This window comes from Chlorocebus sabaeus, chromosome 25 (assembly GCF_047675955.1).
Source record: "Chlorocebus sabaeus isolate Y175 chromosome 25, mChlSab1.0.hap1, whole genome shotgun sequence".
NCBI classification, from domain to species: domain Eukaryota; kingdom Metazoa; phylum Chordata; class Mammalia; order Primates; family Cercopithecidae; genus Chlorocebus; species Chlorocebus sabaeus.
This window is the reverse complement of record NC_132928.1, coordinates 62,531,429-62,551,656: the sequence shown is the minus strand read 5'-3', so window position 1 is coordinate 62,551,656 and position 20,228 is coordinate 62,531,429. Positions and strand designations below refer to the sequence as shown.

Genomic DNA, 20,228 nt, shown 5'->3' with positions numbered 1-20,228 from the left:
AAATATATGAATAACTACATTAAATTTAAATAGACTAAATACTCCAACTAAAAGACAAAGATTGTCAGACTCAATTTTTTCAAAAGGCTACATAGTGTTTATCAGAGATACACCTTAAAAATAAGGATATAGGCTTGTCATGGTAGCTCATGCCTGTAATTCTAGCACTTTGGGAGGCTGAAGTAGGATGATTACTTGAGGCCAGGAGTTTGAGACCAGACTAGGCAACATAGTGAGACCCTGTCTCTGCAAACTTTTTTTTTTTTTTGAGACAGAGTCTCACTCTGTCGCCAGGCTAGAGTGCAGTGGTGCGATCTTGGCTCACTGCAACCTCTGCCTCCAGGGTTCAAGTGAGTCTACTGCCTCAGCCTCCAAAGTAACTGGGACTACAGGCACACACCACCCCACCCAGCTAATTTTTGTATTTTTAGTAGAGACGGGGTTTCACCATGTTGGTCAGGATGGTCTCAATCTCTTGACCTCGTGATCCATCCGCCTCAGCTCCCAAAGTGCTGAGATTACAGGTGTGAGCCACCGCGCCTGCCCAAGCATTTTTTAAAAAATTAGCCAGGCATGGTTGCCCATGCCTGTAGCCTCAGCTACTCAGGAAGCTGAGGCAACAGGATTGCTTGAGCCCGGGAATTCAAGGTTGCAGTGAATTATAACCATGCCACTGCATTCCAGCCTGGGTGACAAAGTGAGGCCCTGTCTCAAAAAATAAAATAAAACAAAATAAAATAAGGATATACAAAAGTTAACAAAGAATAAAAGAAACTATACTACACTGTTCCAGTTACTACTGCTCATAACTTCAAATTTTAGTGGCATAAAATACCATTTTATTATGTTCATAATCAGGAGCCTAGATGAGGCACAGTGGGGTTAGCCTGTCTTTGCTCAAGGATGTCCAAGGCCTCAGCTAGAAAGATTTGAAGACTGAAGATGACTTAAGGCTGAGGTGACTCACAGAGGCATCTTCACATTTAGCAGTTTATGTTGAAATTTACCTGGGCTTTTGGCCAGAAAACCTAAGATGGTCCTTCCATGTGGGCTACTTTGGGCTTTCTCTAAGCATGGTAGCTAAATTCCAAGAGTTGCATCCAAGAGAATAAGATAGATGTGTATTAATTTTCATGAGCTAGCCTCAGGAGTTACATAGCACCACTTCTCCTGTATTCTGCTGTCACAAATGTCCATGGAGTTTCAAGGGGAGGCACCACAGACTTCATCACTCCATCAGAGAAGTATCAAGGTGATATCGTAAAGTAAGCAAAAACAAGCCAGTGAAGCAGATTTTAAAGTAATTATTACTAGATACAAAGAGACAAAAAGAGACATTTCATAATGATCAAAGGTTCAATTCACCAGAAAGATTAAATAATTTTCAATTTCTATGTTTAATAACACAGCCTCAAAATATATAAGGCAAAAAACTGACAGAACTGAATGAAAAATTAAAAGCCACAATCTCCCTCAACTCTATGTATATTTTTAAAAACTATCTCAGTAACTTATAAAATTTTTAAAAATCAAAAGAATAATTTTTAATAAGAATATAAAAAAATTATCAAGAGTAGTTGGACCAAGCAATAAACAAAATTAACCTAATTAGCATTTACAGAACATGCACCCAACAACTACAGGATATATATTCTTGTCATGTACACATGAAGCATTTACCAAAATAGATCATATACTGGGCCATACATATATCAACAAATGTTTAGTGATTGAAATAATGTAGAACATGTTATCTGAACACAAAAGAATAAAGGTAGCGATCAGTTAAAAAATTAAAAAATAGAGATTCAAATTAAAAGCACAATTCAATACTACTACATACTCACCAGAATATCTCAAAGTAAAGACCAACAATAGCAAATATGAAGATGTGAAGCAATCAAAACTCCCATTCGTTGCTGGTGAGAGTGTAAATTAGTACAACCTTTTGGAACTATTTTGCAGTATTTACTAAAGCTAAACATATGGTTGTCCTCTGATCCAGCAGGCTCGCTCTTGATAAACACTTACCAAAAACAACTACATATGTGCACCAGAAGATAAATACTATAATGTTTAGCAACTAATAGTCATTAAGAATATAAGATGTATAAACAACATGATGAACTGTCCAATTAGCAGTAGGCTAGATAAATAAAGTCTGGCATATATATTTATTTTAAAAACTGCCTCTCTTGGCCTGTTTTCTGTTGCTATAACAGAATACCTGAGACTGGGTAATGTACAAAGAATAGAGGTTTATTTGGCTCATAGCTCTGGAGGCTGGAAAGTCCAACATCAAGTGGCCACATTTGGCAAGGGCCTCATGCTGGCTCATAACATGGCAGATGGCATCACATGGCATGAGTGCATGTGAGAGAGGAGAGCAGGCATGTGCAAAAGAGACCAAATGCAAGAGGCAGCCTCACTTTAGAACAACCCCCTCTCCTGGTAACTAACCCAGTCACCTAAGAGCAAGAACTCACTCCCGTGAGAAAAGCATTCATCTCTCTTAACAACCTAATCAGCTCTTAAAACACTGCCTTCCAATGCCACCCCAATGGAGACCAAGCCTCAACATGAGTTTTGGTGAAGACAAACCATAGCATTGCCCTAGGGAATATGTATTTTATTAACTGCCTATCACTTTGGAGTGATTGAGCTTCTCAGATTGTTGACTGAGGAAGGCAAATAATAAATATGACACAAAGGGGAAGGGGTGAAGGGAGTCACCGAAACGGGAAATAAGAAGCAGGGAAGACTAATTCTGCTGGTTTCCCAATTTTACACCACCTTAGCCTACCACAAGACAAAAGCATTGAAGCAAAGGCATTCAGTTCTTAGCCCTTCCAGCAGCCAGTCTCCCTTACTGAGCAAAAACAGGCTCAACCTGAAAGACCCACTTTCCTGTGCAATGGACTGAACTTCCTTAAAACATGGCCCTGCATCCAGAGCAAATGTCATCTGGATTTGCAGTGACTGCTGCTGAATCCTATTGGCTTTAATGCCCTTCTAGGTTTGTGTCCACTACTCAGCAATTGATTTCTAGAAACTTACCCCAAATCATCTAGCCCTTTTCAGAAATTTTCAAGGAAGGCAAACATGTGGTGACATGGTGACATTTCATAGTCTATCTCTCCCCACAATGTCCTCATAAAATCTGAACTCTAAACTATTACAATTGCACAGGCTTTGGAGCTATCATCCAATCAATCCAGCTTTACTACACAGAACCACACCTAAACCAGTTCAGATGAATGAATCTACAGTGCTTTTTAAAAATGAAAACAGAACCTCAGACTTGGAGAAAATATTTGTAAATTACGTATCTGATAAAGAACTTCTATCTAGAATGTATTTTTTAAAACTTCCACAACCTACTAATAAGGAAACAAACAACTCAATTAAAAAGCAGACAAATGATTTGAATACATAGTCACCAAAAAAGATACGTGGATAGCAAATAAGCTCATGAAAAAATGCTCAAAATCCTTAATCATTAGGGACACAAATTAAAACCACAATGAGTTACCATTACATAACTATTAAAATATCTGAAATTAAAAAGATTGACCATACCAAATGTTGGTGGAAAATGTGGAGTACTTGGGACAATCTTATACTGCTGGTGGGAATGTAAAATAGTCCAGCCATTTTACAGTTTTTTAGTTTCTTATAAAATTAAACATACATCTACCTAAACATGCACACCTATATCTACATGATCCTGTCATTCTACTCCTAGGTATATACTCAAGAAAAATGAAAGCCTATGTCTCCCGGGCTCAGTGGCTCATGTCTGTAATCCCAGCACTTTAGGAGGCTGAGGCAAGTGGATCACCTGAGGTCAGGAGTTTGAGGCCAGCCTGGCCAACAGAGTGAAACCCCATCTTAACTAAAAATACAATAATTAGCTGGATGTGGTGGGTGGGCACCTGTAAGCCCAGCAACTTAGGCTGAGGCAAAAGAATCGCTTGACCAGAGAGGTGGAGGTTGCAGTGAACCAAGACTGCACCACTGCACTTCAGCCTAGGCAAAAGAGTAAGAGTCTGTCTCAAAACGAAACAAAACAAAACCCTATGCCTATGCAAAGACTTGTACATGAATGTTCATAGCAGGTTTATTTGTAGTAGCCAAAAAACTAAAAACACCCTAGATGTCCATTGACAAGTGAATGGATAAACACATTGTGTTACATTTATACATAGAAATACTATACAGCAATGAAATGAAATGAGCTATTGATTCATACAACAACACGGATGAATCTCAAAGTAATTGCACTGCTTGAAAGTCAGACAAAGAAAGGGTACACACTATATTATTCCATTTATATAAAATTCTAGAAAATGCATATACATCTCTATAGTGGCAGAAAGCAGTTTAATGGTTGCCTGGGGGGCATAGGGCAGGGAGGGGGTGAGAGGGAGAGCTTAAAAAGGGACACAAGGGATGATGTGATCTTGAGTGTAGTGATCGCTTCACAGATGTATACATACATCAAATCTTACCAGTTTATATATTTTAAATTTGTGCATTTTGGTATATCAATAATAAAGCTGTTTCTTTAAAAGTATATATATATATATAAAATTAATAAAACCCTCTTTTAGGAGGCAGTATGGTACTGTGGAAAGAAATTAAGTGGTGTAGTGGAGACCAAAATTGAGGTCAGATCTGCCCTCCTACTTATAAACCCTTGAAAGCTTGCTTAAATTATGTAATCAAAAAAAATCAGAATACCAGTTTTACCCAGTAGTAGAGAATAAATAAAATAACATATATAAAGGTATACTAGATATTTGATAAATGGTGGTTCTCTTCCTTTTTCCTTCCAGAGAAAGATATCTGACAACAAAATTTTTTCAGTAGCTCATCATGTCAAGAAATTTTTATTTAGCCAGAGTCCCACACACACTGGTTAAGACATCATGCTTCTCTAATTCTGCCATGAGCAAATCCTGTATCACTTACTGATAGATAGTAAGAGTATCACTTACTGATATTTGTCCCCGTCCTGAATAGTCCTCCTTGTTCTTGATAAGTGCCTGAAATTCCATCTTTCTGGTTTTATGACTTCAAGTAAAGGTTTGAGTCTTTAAGTTAAATTTCAAGTCTTTAAGTTAAATTATGCACCAAGTCAGCAAATACCTCACCAACGGACTCTTAGTCCTTGTACTAGTTTCCTAGGGCTGCCACAGCAAATTACTGCAAACTGGGCAGCTTAGAAACAAGATAAATTTATTTTCTCACATTTTGGAAGCCAGAAGTCTGAAATCAAGGTGGTGACCGAGCCACACAGCCTCCGAAGACTCTAAGGAAGACTCCTTCCTTGTCTCTTGCTCGTTTCTGTTGGCTACGGGCATTTCTTGCATTGTGGCAGCATGATTCCAGTCTTCAAAAGGCCTTCTGCTCTGTATTCTCTTCTCTTCTAAGGACACTTGCCACTGGCTTTAGAGTCAATCTTAATTTAAGGTTATCTCATCTCAAAAACTTTAACTTAATTATGCCTGCAATGATCCTTTTTCCAAAAAAGATTACAGTCCCAGGTTTTGGAAGATATACCATTTTGGAGGGCCATCATTTAACTCACTACAGCCCTATATCCAGCCCCTAGCAAACATAATTGTACTCTTTCCTGTGGAACTAGAACAGAGTCTTGCAAAACTTCACCCAATGCTCCAAACAGTCACTAGCAACCAGCCAAAATTAGCAGGGATGTAGCCTGCTTGCTGTCCTGGCAGGGAGCCTTAACATTTCAAGTCTCATCTGTAAATCTCATGCTAGGGTGAATTAAGAACCTGAGAAAGGGGTGTAGGCAATGAATGGGGTACCAAATCTTCATTTTTGCCTGAGTTAGGCACTAACTTCAAACAGCTTAAATTCAAACCTAGCCACTATGAGTCACTCTCTGGAAGAAAATGGGCGGTTAGAGATTCATCCATCTCATAGCTAGGCAAATTTCCCTAAGTGATTCATGAGTTAACACTAAAATTTAAAACCTCCTGTCTGTGGGGCAGCTTGGTGGGGACCTCTCCCTTACCTATAGCCTCTGCCAGACCTTCGCAGTCACCTAAATAAATACAGCCTAAGAAGTAAGTGTGCTTGTAATGCAAACCAACCTCTGCCCTGTCTCTTCCTTCTTAGCTATTATCATCAGTTTTCTCTTCCTTTCCAACTAAAGGAGTAAAGACATTTTTATCATTCTCTTGTTCTTGATTTGAAGAATGATTTTCGACTTTATATCTTTCCAAGTCAAAATCCATTTCTTGCTTTGGCTTTTAGAGCTGAACTTTTCAAGACTTCGCAGTTTTTTAGAACTGCTTGGTAAGGGTTGATCAGGCTTCCTCTCACGGTGGCACTGGTTCCCTTGACCTTCAGTGAATTTCCTTAACTGTGTTCTCCTTTCCCTTCCTGTGGCGAGCAAGCATCTGTGATGTGTGGGGTAGGAGATACGGGCATGAAGTGTAATTTCTCAGTGTTTTCATTGTGTTTCTTTGGGAAATGGCTCCTTCTGTCCATCCTTTCTCCTTTACATGTCTTTTTCAGTAAAAAATTTCTCCACCTTGGCTCTTTCACTAAGCCTGTTGGAAGCAGCTTTCTAAAAATCGATTTTCTTTAGTTTACTGACTTCTTTTCTTCCTTAGAGCCTGAATTTTGCCTGTGTGTGGTCATTTTCTCTGAAGTCACTGAACACTTACAGAAACCTTGTCCTTTTTTGCAAAAGCCAAATCAAGAAATACGGCTCCTCCTGGGCCTCTACCTCTATTTCATTTCCACGGGACTCCTTGACAGGAAGTGATCAGCTACAGGGAAGTCTGGACTGAAGGACCCCAGTTCCACTGCATTCCATGTCTGGACATCAGGCAACTAGTTTAAAGCAATGGCTTTCAAATTTTGCTGACTGCAATCTGCAGTATGACAATACCATTTACAGCTCAACTCAGAGATATATACATGTATATATAAATTTTAAAAAGTTCACAAAACTACACTTATCCTTACAATGGGTGGTGCTATTCCCTTTCTTTCCCCTCCCTCCCTTTCTTCCTCTTTTCCTTCCTTCCCTCCCTCCCTTCCTTCCTTCTTTCCTTCCTTCCTTCCTTTTTCTGTTTCCTTTTTTTCTTTCTGTCCCAGATGCTGAGCACAACCCATTGAATTGATTTTATGATACACAGATTGGTCAGTCTGCAATTTTGAAAAATGCAGGTCTAAAGCAAGCTGCACCACTCTCCTGCTCTTAGTTAGGAAGTCCATCAAACTCCCCTTTATTGTTCCTCTTTCAATTCAGCCTCAAGGCTTTTTAGCAGCTGCTTCCTGATCCTATGATGAGGTATGTATTGATCCTAGATCCTTTCTTTCCCCGCCTGTCTTTCTTGAACAGCCAGCCCTCACTGCTTTCTAATCAGGGTGTGAGTGTCATCTCACTCCATCTCAGGTATGCCGGTTGGGACACAGACATAGTCATAAATCAAAACCTCTAGGGCCGCCATCTCACTGACCTTGCAAATATAAACAGGGCCAGTTGTTCAGGTCTCTCCCTCCTTCTTCTTTTCTATTTCTGCAGTCCTCCTTCTCTGTGGAAAACAAGCACCCGTTTCAGGTATTGCCCCCACACCTTTCTTTATTAGACTTAATAAACTGTGTCTATGGCAAACAGTTTTATGACTATTAGGTTTACATCTCCCCTCATAGCGGCTGACTCCTAAAAGCATTTGTAATCTACATCCTACATTCCACACTGGGTAATACGGAGCAGAGTTTAAAGTTGCTCACATTTTAGCATCAGCAGCCAAAGACAGAAACATCGTGGGGCTGGGGAGGAAATCTGTTCTGAATCCCCTCTCTTTTCTCAATTACAAAGCTGCCAGCTTCTCAAGAGCGTACCGGGTAGGCTCTTCACGTATGATTTCTCAGGCTTGCCGCCTCATTAGCCGAACTTCAATCTTTACCACCCATAAAAAGGAAAGATGTTTCACAGTGATTTCTCTTTTCAAATTTTCCCCTATCAAACCCACAGTCTCAGAGTGTAGGTATATTTAGGACGGATTCTTGGTTCTCAGTATTTGTTATTTAAAACCAAATGCTCACAATTTAAAGTCAGCGTTGTTTAGGGAAAATGGCAGGATGGAGGGCTCCCGGATGGATAATCCCAGGCTAGGATCCTGGCAGTCCCACCTGCTGAGTTCCTTGCAAGGCCTTTCTGCACACCTGACAGGTGAGGGCGCCTCCTATGTCTGCTTTTAGTGTGTGTCAGTTGCTTGGAATACTGATTACAATGTGAGAAAGCCTCTTTGGGGCGCAAAGGAACAAAGAAAACTGACCAAGTAGAAGAAACGTGCTGTGCAAGGAAGAAGCCCTTGTAATCCCTACAGTAATACAATAATTCTCAGCATGGATCTGTTTGGTTTGGTTTTGCCCCAAACCTCATTTTACATAATACTGACCCTTAATAAATGAAATGATTAATGTTTTGTTAATAGGAGTATAAGTAGTGTTAATTACTGAAAAATAATAAAACTCCCTTAATAAATATTGTTGAAATGGAAAATATGACTGCTCACATTTATATAAAATCTGGGGCTTTGATTCTAGTTTTATGAAATATTGATATATGAAAGCTAGCTGTCCTGAACGCCTGGAGCTCAGAATGTCCACCAGGTCTGGTATAGAGGCAGGGTTTGCTCTACCATATTGGCATTATTTTGTTGTTGCTTCCCATCTACAAAATATTTGGCTCAGTCACGGATATTTATTAGGTTGTGTATCACTATTGGGGAGAAGAGTGCCTACACATTTGCTTAAAACTTGCTTCTTGGCCCTTGGAATAGCACTGTTCCTGTGATCTACTGGGGCTTAACAAATTATCCCAAAACTTAATGACTAAAGACAATAATTTTATTTTGCTCCCCTTTTTGTGGGTCAGGAATTTGGACAGGACTTGACTGGGCAGTTTATCTGTTTCATATGGCATCAGCTGGAGTGGCCTGATGGACTGCAAGGTCCATTTCTAAGAGGATCATTCACATGGTTGGCTGTTGGCTGGGAGCTCAGCAGGGACTGTTGACTAAGTGGCCTTTCTAGTTGGTGTTCTGGGGGTAGTCAGACTTCTTATAAGGCAGCTCAGGAGTTCCCAGAGAGACTGCCAAGACCCAGAGAAGGGAAGCTTCCCTCAAGACATAGGCTCAAAAACTGACCAGTTATCACTTCTACCATATTCTATTGGTCAGAGCAGTCACAGAGACTACCCAGATTCTAGGGCAGTAGGCATAGACCCCACCTCTCTATGCAAGGAGTACCACAGATCTGGGGTGACCATTACTCTACCATAAGAAAAAATTGCTAATGACTAACATAGGCCTCAGATATTATATACATTTTGGCCTCTAAAGGGCAGAAAGTAGGCATGGAGAGGACACAGCCAAGATCCTGCTTTTGCTTTGAGGCTTGCTACTGGTGTCCCAGTAAAATGATGAGCATGTAGCGAACACTTGATAGACCTTATTGCTGATTGTTGTAACTGCCACATTCCCTTAAGTATAGTACTGTTGAAGACAAATTCAGTTAGTGAGTCAGAATTTATCTATTAAACATTCAATGTTTGCCAGACATTCTCCTAGGTGCTAGGAACACAATGGTCAACAAAATACCCAGTCATGGTCCTTGCCCTCATAGAGGGTATGATCTAGTATAGGAGACCAATATTTATCAAATGATTTCATAAATAAGTGTAAAATTGCATCTGATAGAAGTGCCATAAAAACAGATGTATGGTGCAAGATCAAGGAAGACTTCCCTAAAGAAGGGATGATTGAACTAAAATCTGAAAAATGGGGGAAGCAGGAGAGGACTAACCATCAGGCTGCAGAAATTGACTTCTACAAAGTCCGTAGGCAGAAAGGAACTTGGCAAGAATGACAGCCAAAAGGAGACCAGTGTACTGGAAAGGGTGAGCCAAAGAGAACTCAGTGCCAGTTGAGGTTGAAGAGGAGGAAGGGGCCAGAGACCATAGGGCCTTGGAAATCATCAGGTTTGATCCCCTAGGTGGTAAGTGGACACCTGACCCAACCTTACCATAGTCCATCCATTCATCCAGACATCCAGCTCTTCATCCATCTGCCCATCTGTCTGTACAGCCACTCGGTCAGTCATCAAACCCTGACTGATCACCTTCCATCTGCTAGAGACACAGGTAAATAAGACCACCTAATCCACCTAATCTGTACCTTTATAGAGCTCACTGCCACCCCAACTAGGTGTTTAAGTCTTTACTATCTTCACCAAGTAATGAGATTCCAAAGATCTCTCTAGTTTTAACACCCAAAGATAATATCCCACGAACTTTACCCTTAATCCACCCCCACTGTCCAGTAATGCTTATTTGAAAATGCATCTTTTGGTCACAGAAAGTACTTGGTGCTAGAATGGAAATGAGCCAACACAACTGCTATCGTAAAACTCTATTATCTTCACCAAGCAATGAGATCTCTAAAGACCTCTCTAGTTTTAACATCCAAGATAATTTGGAATTGAATTAAATTGAGTCAATTAGAGTTATGGGGGAAAAGAAAGGCAGATAGGAGGCAGGACTAACTTGCAGCTCCCACTTGGATGAACAGAACAGCATGTAGAGACTCACATCATGAACCTTTGCTCCAAGAACTACCACAGGAACATACTAGGAAAACTGAAACGATTTACACACCCTTTCAAAGAAGCAGCTTGCTGCTGCAAACATCGTGAGATAGCCAAAACACTGTGAATGCCCAAAGAGGGAAAAGGGGAAAGTCTGCCTCCAAACACACATCCTCACTGAAGAACCTGAAAACCCAGATCACAGGAGAAGGATTTAACCATTCCTAGAGGTGAAATGAATTTAGAGAGCTGAGAAACATATAAAAGTAGAAACAGCAGCAGGAAGAGCCCTGTAAGCACTCCCAGTCCCCAGGGAAGCCATTTTTGACTTTATCTCACAGGGGTCCTTGGGGAGGGCAGCCAGGGGTATTGGGGAAGGACCACAGGGAAAACGAAACTTCCAGCTGAACTTTGTAATAATTTTAACAAGTGTAAATTGTCCAGGGCAGAATGGGGATGGGGGAATGGCAAACAGGAAGTGCAAACAAGAGCACAGAAGCCACCACAGGGGAGTAGTGGCCAGGCCTAAAATCTCTGCTTGCTTTTTCCTTAGGGAGGTTTGTAGCCTGGGGCAAGATCTCATCCCTGCTTACTGGCTGCCTAAATATAAACTCAGTGTTGTTGGTAGGGCATAGTGAAAATGAGACTGGCCTTGCTGGCTGTGTGGGAACTGGGTGAGGTGCCCACTGCCAGCTTTACCCCCACTTCCCTGGCAACCTGTATGATGCAGCAGAGGCAACCACAATCCCCCTGGGAACATAACTCCATTGGCCTAAGAACCACACCCCAACAGCAGCCACAACAAGCCCTGTCCGAGGAGAGTCTGAGCTCAGACACACCTAACCCTACCCCCACTCTATGGTCTTTCTCTACATGCCCTGGTAGCCAAAGACAAAAGACATAATCTCTTGGAAGCTCTATGGCCTCACCCATCACCTGAGAAACCTGAATATTTATCCAGGAGACCTTAGGACAAGTTTGTTTCCCCCTGCAGCTGTTGCTTTCCTGAAGGTGCCACCTCCTGGCTGGCAACCAGCTCAAGCCATTACAACAACTTATAAAAGAACAATGCTGCTCCAAGAAAGGAGAAAACAACAGCTAATTCTACCACCTGTAACATCCCGGCTAACCAGAGGTCCTGAGTCTGTTCACATGACAACTTTACTGCTAACATAACCAGCATTTGAGAAAACCAGTGCACCAAACAAAACTATAACCAAGGACCCTCACAGAGTCCATTTCACTCCCCTGCTACCTCCACTGGAGCAGGTACTGGTATCCATGACTGAGAGACCAGAAGGCGGATCACATCACAGGATTCTTTGTAGACACTCCCCAGTATAAGCCTGAAGCCCTGGTAGCTCCACTGGGTGGCTAGACCTAGAAGAGCAATAACAGTCACTGCAGTCCAGCTCTCAGGAAGCCCCATCTCTAGTGGAAGGAGGAAAGCACCACATCAAGAGAACATCACATGAGATAAAAGAATCTGAATAGTAGCCCTTGAGCCCCAGGTCTTTCCTCTGACATAGTCCAGCCAAATGAGAAGGAACCAGAAAAACAATTCTGGCGATATGACAAAGCAAGGTTCTTTAACACCCCCAAAAGATCACATTAGCTCACCAGCAATGAATCTAAACCAAGAAGAAATCTCTGTATTGCCAGAAAAAGAATTCAGAGGGTCGATTATTAAGCAACTCAAGGAGGCACCAGAGAAAGGTGAAAATCAACTTAAAGAAATTTTAAAAATAATACAGGATATGAACAAAACAAACTCCAGAAAAAATAGATAGCATCAATAAAAAAAATCACAACTGTTGGAAATGAAAGACACACCTAGGGAAATACAAAATACACTGGAATATTTCAACAATAGAATCAAACAAGTAGAAGAAAGACCTTAAGAGCTCAAAGACAAGGTGAGAGAATTAACAATAGTGATGCCATTTTTCTACCTTGGTGATTGTGTTTTCTGCCTTGGTGACAGTGTTCCCAGAAGCAAAGCAAATGTCACCCTCATCCATACCTTTAGCAGAGCATAACAACCCTGATCACAACAAAGTCTGACTGGCCCTTACCACATCCTTCCCTGGCCCCTTACAGTTCCAACCTCCCAGCACTTCCCCAACCCCTCTCCTGCAGAAACTTTATTATAAAAACCTCAGCTTTAAGCTATCAGGGTCTCAACCAGACTCCTGACTGAGACACCTTGCAGGCTTATTCCTGTGAATAAACCTGTTTGGCCATTGAGTTGCTTTCTCTCCATTGCTCTCTTCCTTTATATTTTCCTAACACAAGGTTTTCAAATTAACCCAATCCAACAAAGACAAAGAAAAAAGAATTTTTGAAAGATGAACAAAGCCTCTAAGAAGTTTAGAGTTATGTTAAATGACCAAACCTGAGAATAATTGGTGTTCCTGAGGAAGAAGAGAAATCTAAAAGTTTGGAAAACTTATTTGAGGGAATAATCAAGGAGAACTTCCCTGGCCTTGCTAGAGATCTAGACATTCAAAATCAAGAAGCTCAAAGAACACCCAGGAAATTCATTTCAAAAAGATTATCATCTAGGTATATAGTCATCCAGTTATGTGAAGTCAAGACAAAGGAAAGAATATTAAGAGCTGTGAGGCAAAAGCATCAAATAAATTATAAAGGAAAATCTATGAGAGTAACAGCAGATTTCTCAGCTGAAACACTACAGTCTAGAATGGATTGGGTTCCTATCTTTAACGTCCTTAAATAAAACAATTATCAGCCAAGAATTTTGTATCCAGCAAAACTAAGCTTCATAAATGAAGGAGAGATAGTATTTTTCAGACAAACAAATGCTGAGAGAATTTGCCACTACCAAGCCAGCACTACAAGAACTATTAAAAGGGGTTCTAAATCTTGAAACAAAACCTCAAAATACACCCAAATGAACTTATTTAAAACATAAATCTCACAAGGCCTATAACACAATAACACAATAAAAAAAAAAGGTATTCGGGCAATAATCAGCATGTTGAATAGAATAGTATCTCACATCTCAATAGGAAAGTTGAATGTAACTGGCCTAAATGCTCCACTTAAAAGAGACAGAATGGCCGAATGGATAAGAATTCACCAACCAAGTATCTTCTGTCTTCAGGAGACTCATGTAACACATAAGGACTCACATAAACTTAAGGCAAAGGAGTGGAAAAAGATATTCCATGCAACTGGACACCAAAAGCAAGCAGCAATAGCTATTCTTATACCAGACAAAACAGACTTTAAAACAACAACAGTTGGAAAAGACAAAGAGGGACATTATATAATGATAAAATAACTAGTCCAACAGAAAAATATCACAATCCTAAATATATATGCACCTGACACTGGCACTCCCAAATCTATAAAACAATTACTAATAGACCTAAGAAATGAGATAGACTGCAACACAATAATAGTGGGGAACTTCAGTACTCCACTGACAGCACTAGACAGATCATGAAGACAGAAAGTCAACAAAGAAACAATGGACTTAAACTATACCCTAGATCAAATGGACTTACATATTTTCAGAACATTCTACCCACCAACTGCAGAATATACATTTTATTCATCAACACAGGGAACGTTCGCCAAGATAGACCGTATGATAGGCCACAAAACAAGTATCAACAAATTTAAGAAAATTGAAATTATATCAAGTACTTTCTCAGACCACAGTAGAATGAAGTTGGAAATCAACTCCAAAAGGAACCCTCAAAACCATGCAAATACATGGAAATTAAATAATCTGTTCCTGAATGATCGTTGGGTCAACAATGAAATCAAGATGGAAATTTAAAAATTACTTGAAGTGAATGATAATAGTAACACAACTTATCAAAACCTCTAGGATACAGCAAAAGCAGGGCTAAGAGGATAGTTCATAGCAATGAATGCCTTCATCAAAAAGTCTGAATGAGTACAAATAGACAATCAAAGGTCACACCTTAAGGAACTAGAGAAACAAGACAAACCAAATCCAAACCCAGCAGAAGAAAAGAAATAACAAAGACCAGAGCAGAACTAAATGAAATTGAAACCAACCAACAAACAAAAATACAAAACATAAATGAAACAAAAAACTGGTTATTTGAAAAGAGAAACCAAAATTGATAGATCATTAGTGAGATTAACCAAGAAAAGAAGAGAGAAGGGCCAAATAAACTCAATTAGAATGAAACAGGAGATATTACAACCGATACCACAGAAATACAAAAGATTGTTCAAGGCTACTATGAACACCTTTACATGTATAAACTACAAAACCTAGAGAAGATGGATAAATTCCTGGAAATACAAAGCCCTCCTAGATTAAACTAGGAAGAGATAGAAACTCTGAAACAGACCAATAACAAGCAGCGAGATTAAATTGGTAATAAAAACATTGCACATACACACATAAAAAGTCCAGGCCCAAATGGGTTCACAGCTAAATTCTATCAAACATTCAAAGAAGAATTGGTACTAATCTTATTGAAAGCATCCCAAAAGATAGAGGGAATCCTCCCTATATCATTCTATGAAGCCAGTATCACTCTAATATCAAAACCAGGAAAGGACATAACAAAAAAAGAAAACTACAGACCAACATCCCTGATGAACATAGAGGCAAAAATCTTCAACAAAATACTATCCAACTGAATCCAACAGCATATTAAAAAGATAATCCACCATGATCAAGTGACTTTTATGCCAGGGATGCAGGGATGGTTTAATATCTGCAAGTCAATAAATGTGATACACCACATAAACAGAATTAAAAACAAAAATCACATGATCATCTCAATAAATGCAGAAAAAGCATTTAACAAAATTCAGCATTGCTTTATGCTTAAAACCCTCAGAAAATTGGCATAGAAGGGACATACCTTAAGGTAATAAAAGTCATCTATGACAAACTCACAGTCAACATTATACTAAGCAAAGAAAAGTTGAAAGCATCCCCCCTGAGAACTGGAACAAGACAAAGATGCCCACTTTCACCTCTTCCATTCAACATAGTACTGGAAGTCCCAGTCAGAGCAATCAGACAAGAGAAAGAAATAAGGGAATGCAAATCTGTAATGAAGAAGTCAAACTGTCACTGTTCACTGATGATATGCTCATATACCTAGAAAAACCTAAAGACTCATCCAAAAAGCTCCTACATCTGATAAATGAATTCGGTAAAGTTTCAGGATACAAAATCAATGTACACAAATCAGTAGCACTGCTATACGCCAACAGTGAACAAGCTGAGAATCAAATCAAGAATTCAACCCTTTTTAAAATAGCTGCCAAAAAAAAAAAATGCTTAGGAAGATGCCTAACCAAGAAGGTGAAAGACCTCTACAAGGAAAGTTACAAAACACTGTTGAAAGAAATCATAGATGACACAAACCAATGGAAACACATCCCATGCGCATGAATGGGTAGAATCAATATTGTGAAAAATGAGCATACTGCCAAAACCAATCTACAAATTCAGTGAAATTCCCATCAAAATACCATCACCATTCTTCACAGAACTGGACAAAAAATTCTAAAATTAATATGGAACCAAAAAAGAGCCTACACAGCCAGAGCAAGACTAAGCAAAAAGAACAAATCTGGAGGAATCACATTACCTGACTTCAAACTATATTATAAGACTATACTCACCAAAACAGCATGGTACTGGTATAAAAATAGGCACATAGACCAGTGGAACAGAATAGAGAACCCAGAAATAAAGTCAAATACTTACAGCCAACTGACCTTCAACACAGCAAACAAAAACATAAAGTGGGGAAAGGACACCATACTCAACAAATGGTGCTGGGATAGTTGGTAAGCTACATGTAGAAGAATGAAACTGGATCCTAATCTCTCACCTTATACAAAAATTAATTCAAGATGGATCAAAGACTTACATCTAAGACCTGAAACCATAAAAATTCTAGAAGATTATATCAGAAAAACCCTTCTAGGCATTGGCTTAGGCAAAGACTTCATGACCAATAACCCAAAAGCAAATGCAACAAAAACAAAGATAAATAAATGGGACTTAATTAAACTAAAAAGCTTCTGCACAGCAAAAGAAATAATCAGCAGAGTAAACAGACAACCCACAGAGTGGGAGAAAATCTTTGCAAACCATGCATCCAATGAAGGGCTAATATCCAGATTTTACAAGGAACTCAAACAAATCAGCAAGGAAAAAAAAAAAAAAAACAATTCTGTCAAAAAGTGGGTTAAGGACATGAATAGACAATTCTCAAAAGAAGATACACTATGGTTAACAACAAACATATTTTAAAATGCTCAACATCACTAATTATCGGGGAAATGCAAATCAAACCACAACATGATACCACCTGACTCCAGCAAGAATGGCCATAATTTAAAAATCAAAAGATAGTAGATGTTGGCATGGATGTGGTATAAAGGGAACACTTTACACTGCTTGTGGGAATGTAAACTAGTACAACCACTATTGAAAACAGTAGGAAGGTTCCTTAAGAACTAAAGTAGATCTCCCATTTGGTAGCAATCCCACTCCTGACTATATACCCAGAGGAAAAGAAGTCATTATGTGAAAAAGACTTGTTTATATGCGTATGTTTATAGCAGCACAATTCGCTTGTGAAAACATGGAACCAGCCCAAATGCCCATCAATCAACAAGTGGATAAAGAACATGTGGTGCATATATATACACACACATACACACACATACATACATACACATATACACACATATATATACACACACACATATACATATATATGCTATGAAATAATAGCCAAAAAAAGGTCTAAAATAATGGCATTTGCAGCAACCTGGATAGAATTGGAGGCCATTATTGTAAGTGAAGTAATTCAGGAATGGAAAACCAAACATTGTATGTTTTCACTTATAAGTAGGGACTAAGGTATGAGGAGGCAAAGGCATAAGAATGATACAAAGGACTTTGGGGACTTGGGGGAAGGATGGGAGGGGGTAAGGGATAGAAAATTACACATTGGATACAGTGTACACTGCTCTGGTGATGGGTGCACCAAACTCTCAGAAATCACCACTAAAGAACATGTCCATGTAACCAGACACCACCTGTTCCCCAAAAACCTATTGAAATATAAAAAAATGAGTTGATTAGCAGAACAATTATTTTGTAATAACCATCCACAAATTGTTGTCCAATTTCAGGAGAATGCTGTGCCCAGTGTCAACCAGGCCATGGAGAAGGAAATAACCTTGCCAGGAGAAAGGAGTAGCCTGTGAATCTACTCAGAATATGGCCAGACCTGCCCATGCAGCCTCTAGTGAACAAAGCTCACCCTTAATCCACTCCCACTCCCCAGACATGCATATTTGAAAATGCATTTTTGGTCACAGGAGTACTTGGTGCTGGAATAGGAATGAGCCGGCACAACTGCTATCAGAAAACTCTCAGATACTATGGATGATGATGCCACATCATGCTGTCCTTGAGGTGGCGTAGGCAGTTCTGGCCATGTCCTGGGTGGAGTCCCAGGCTACTTCTTTCTCCTGGCAAGAGCATTGGCCTTGACACTGAGCACACCATTCTCCCTAGGGTGGACTCATGTTGTGGATGCACGAGGGAATTGTTCTGCTAATCAATTCAACTTAATTCAATCTCAACTTGTCTCAGCTCAAGTCAGCTTTGTTCAGCTCATCTGGATTCTGCTCAACTCAACTTTACTCAGCGTAATTCATCCAAGCATCTAGGCTTCCAATAAGCATTTCTTACCTGTAAAAGTCTGCACTGAGTCTGGGAATCCAGCTGGGGTTGCTTCCACTAACCAATCCACCTCCCTGTTCTAACCTAAATGGTATCTGTGTATTGTGTACAGAACACTGGACCTACAGCAGGACTGCCCTATGTTCTCAACTTAGCCCTGCCATTTACTTACTGCCTTGGACAATTTATTAATCTTTCTGAGCCACAGTTTTCTCATCGGTAATGCAGGAATAAAAATAATACCTCATTTGTGGAGGGTTTGTCAGAATTAAATTCATAGAACGCACTCACAAATGGTATCCATTAAATCCTCCCTCTCTAGACCTAAAGGAAAGACTAAGCAGACAAAAGAAAATGACCCAAAGCTCATCTGAACACCTCGAAAACAGGACAACTCACTAGAAAGGTGTTTACTAGTGAACTACGGTGTGGTCCCATCCCCACCACCATAGTGCAGTCCCAAGTCTTGTCTCTGCTCTAGACTCTCCATGTTCCTCAAGGTCTCTTTTGACAACTGCACTGAATTACTTTTGGGAAATTGCCTTGACATTTACCCAAGTTACTTTCTTTGCATCCCTGGGCTCAGCCTGACTCTTGATTTCATGTGCTCAGAATCGGTACCTGTGCATTTGAGTTCATCTTTGGCATTTCACTTGGTGCTATGCCAGTCCTTCATCATTAGCCCATTCCCTGACAAACTGGGAGAAGGAATGGAGAACAGAGGGAACAGAAAGAGTGGTGGCAACCTATTCAGTCCAGCAGTCCAGCAGAAGACTGGCAGAGGCACAATTAAGGACATCCTATAGATTGATAGCAGAGGAAAAGGAGACAAAGTTTTTTAAATGAGCAGCAAGACATCCAAGAAAGTGAAGCCACATCAGGGTGGGTTCCCCCAAGCACAGACATACACTCTTGCCTCCCCAACATAGACCACCATGTCATTAAACATCACACAGCATCAGTGCCAACTGTGATCTGAAAACAGGTGGGCATCTGAGTCACAGGATGCCCAGTGTTCTGTATTCTTGGGTCCTTAAACTTAGGAAGGCTTTGCCTTGATCATTCGTTGTTTCCTACTTGTTGCTAAAATCAGAACCAGGTTTCTCATCTAAAAGAATGCCTTTAATTCAGATGCTGCAGGCTTATCTCACATGAATATCCTCTTCCCTTAGGTGTTCGATGGTCTCAGATGCAGAAACAGAAAGCATTTTCATGGAACCCATTCACCTCTCCTCAGCCATTGCAGCCAAACAGATCATCAATGAAGGTAATGCAATCAAAAGCTGGGTGGAAGCAAAGTCCAGTGGTCATCTGGAGACCCTTAGAGGGGGGCCATTGGAAGATGTCAATGTGCCTCTCAGGTGCTGCCCATTACGTTAGGAAGAGCAGATCTGCAGAAGGTAGTTTTGCCAACTCCACCTCCTCAACTTTGATAGGAAGGGAGTGGAAATAATTATGCATCAGTGTGAACAGGGACAACTAGAGAGTCAGCACCAATCTATTCCTAGGGCCTCCTGCTCAATTTTTGGTTATGTCAGGGGTCCTGAGGTGGCTTGTGGCAGAGGCACAGACCTGAGAGCCCAAGAAATGGCCAGAAGCATCCAGAGCGTTCTCTTCCAAGGGAGCCCAGACTTAGACCTGCACTTCCACCAGTGCTTAAAGATGCTTCAAACTGAAGGGTGCATGGGAAGGAGGGAAAGGCTTGGGTGGGGAGCACCCAATATTAAATATGTTAATATTTACACAGTAAAATTTTGAAGCAGACAACATATTATTATATTTCATTCAAAGATACTTATCTAGATTAAATGAATTTTTTTTTCTAATCAATTTCAGGTAAATAATCTTTTGCAATTTT

General features: G+C 40.0%; 1 protein-coding gene across 1 annotated transcript in view; it reads left to right on the top strand.

Annotated features, from left to right (window-relative positions):
* The window catches only part of STYXL2 (serine/threonine/tyrosine interacting like 2), a 39,320-nt gene that overhangs the window by 3,996 nt on the left and 15,096 nt on the right, over positions 1-20,228 (top strand). Inside the window, exon 3 of the mRNA XM_007989665.3 lies at positions 19,543-19,637. Within this exon, the coding sequence (XP_007987856.3) occupies positions 19,543-19,637 (95 nt within the window). The remainder of the gene's footprint in view (positions 1-19,542; positions 19,638-20,228) is intronic.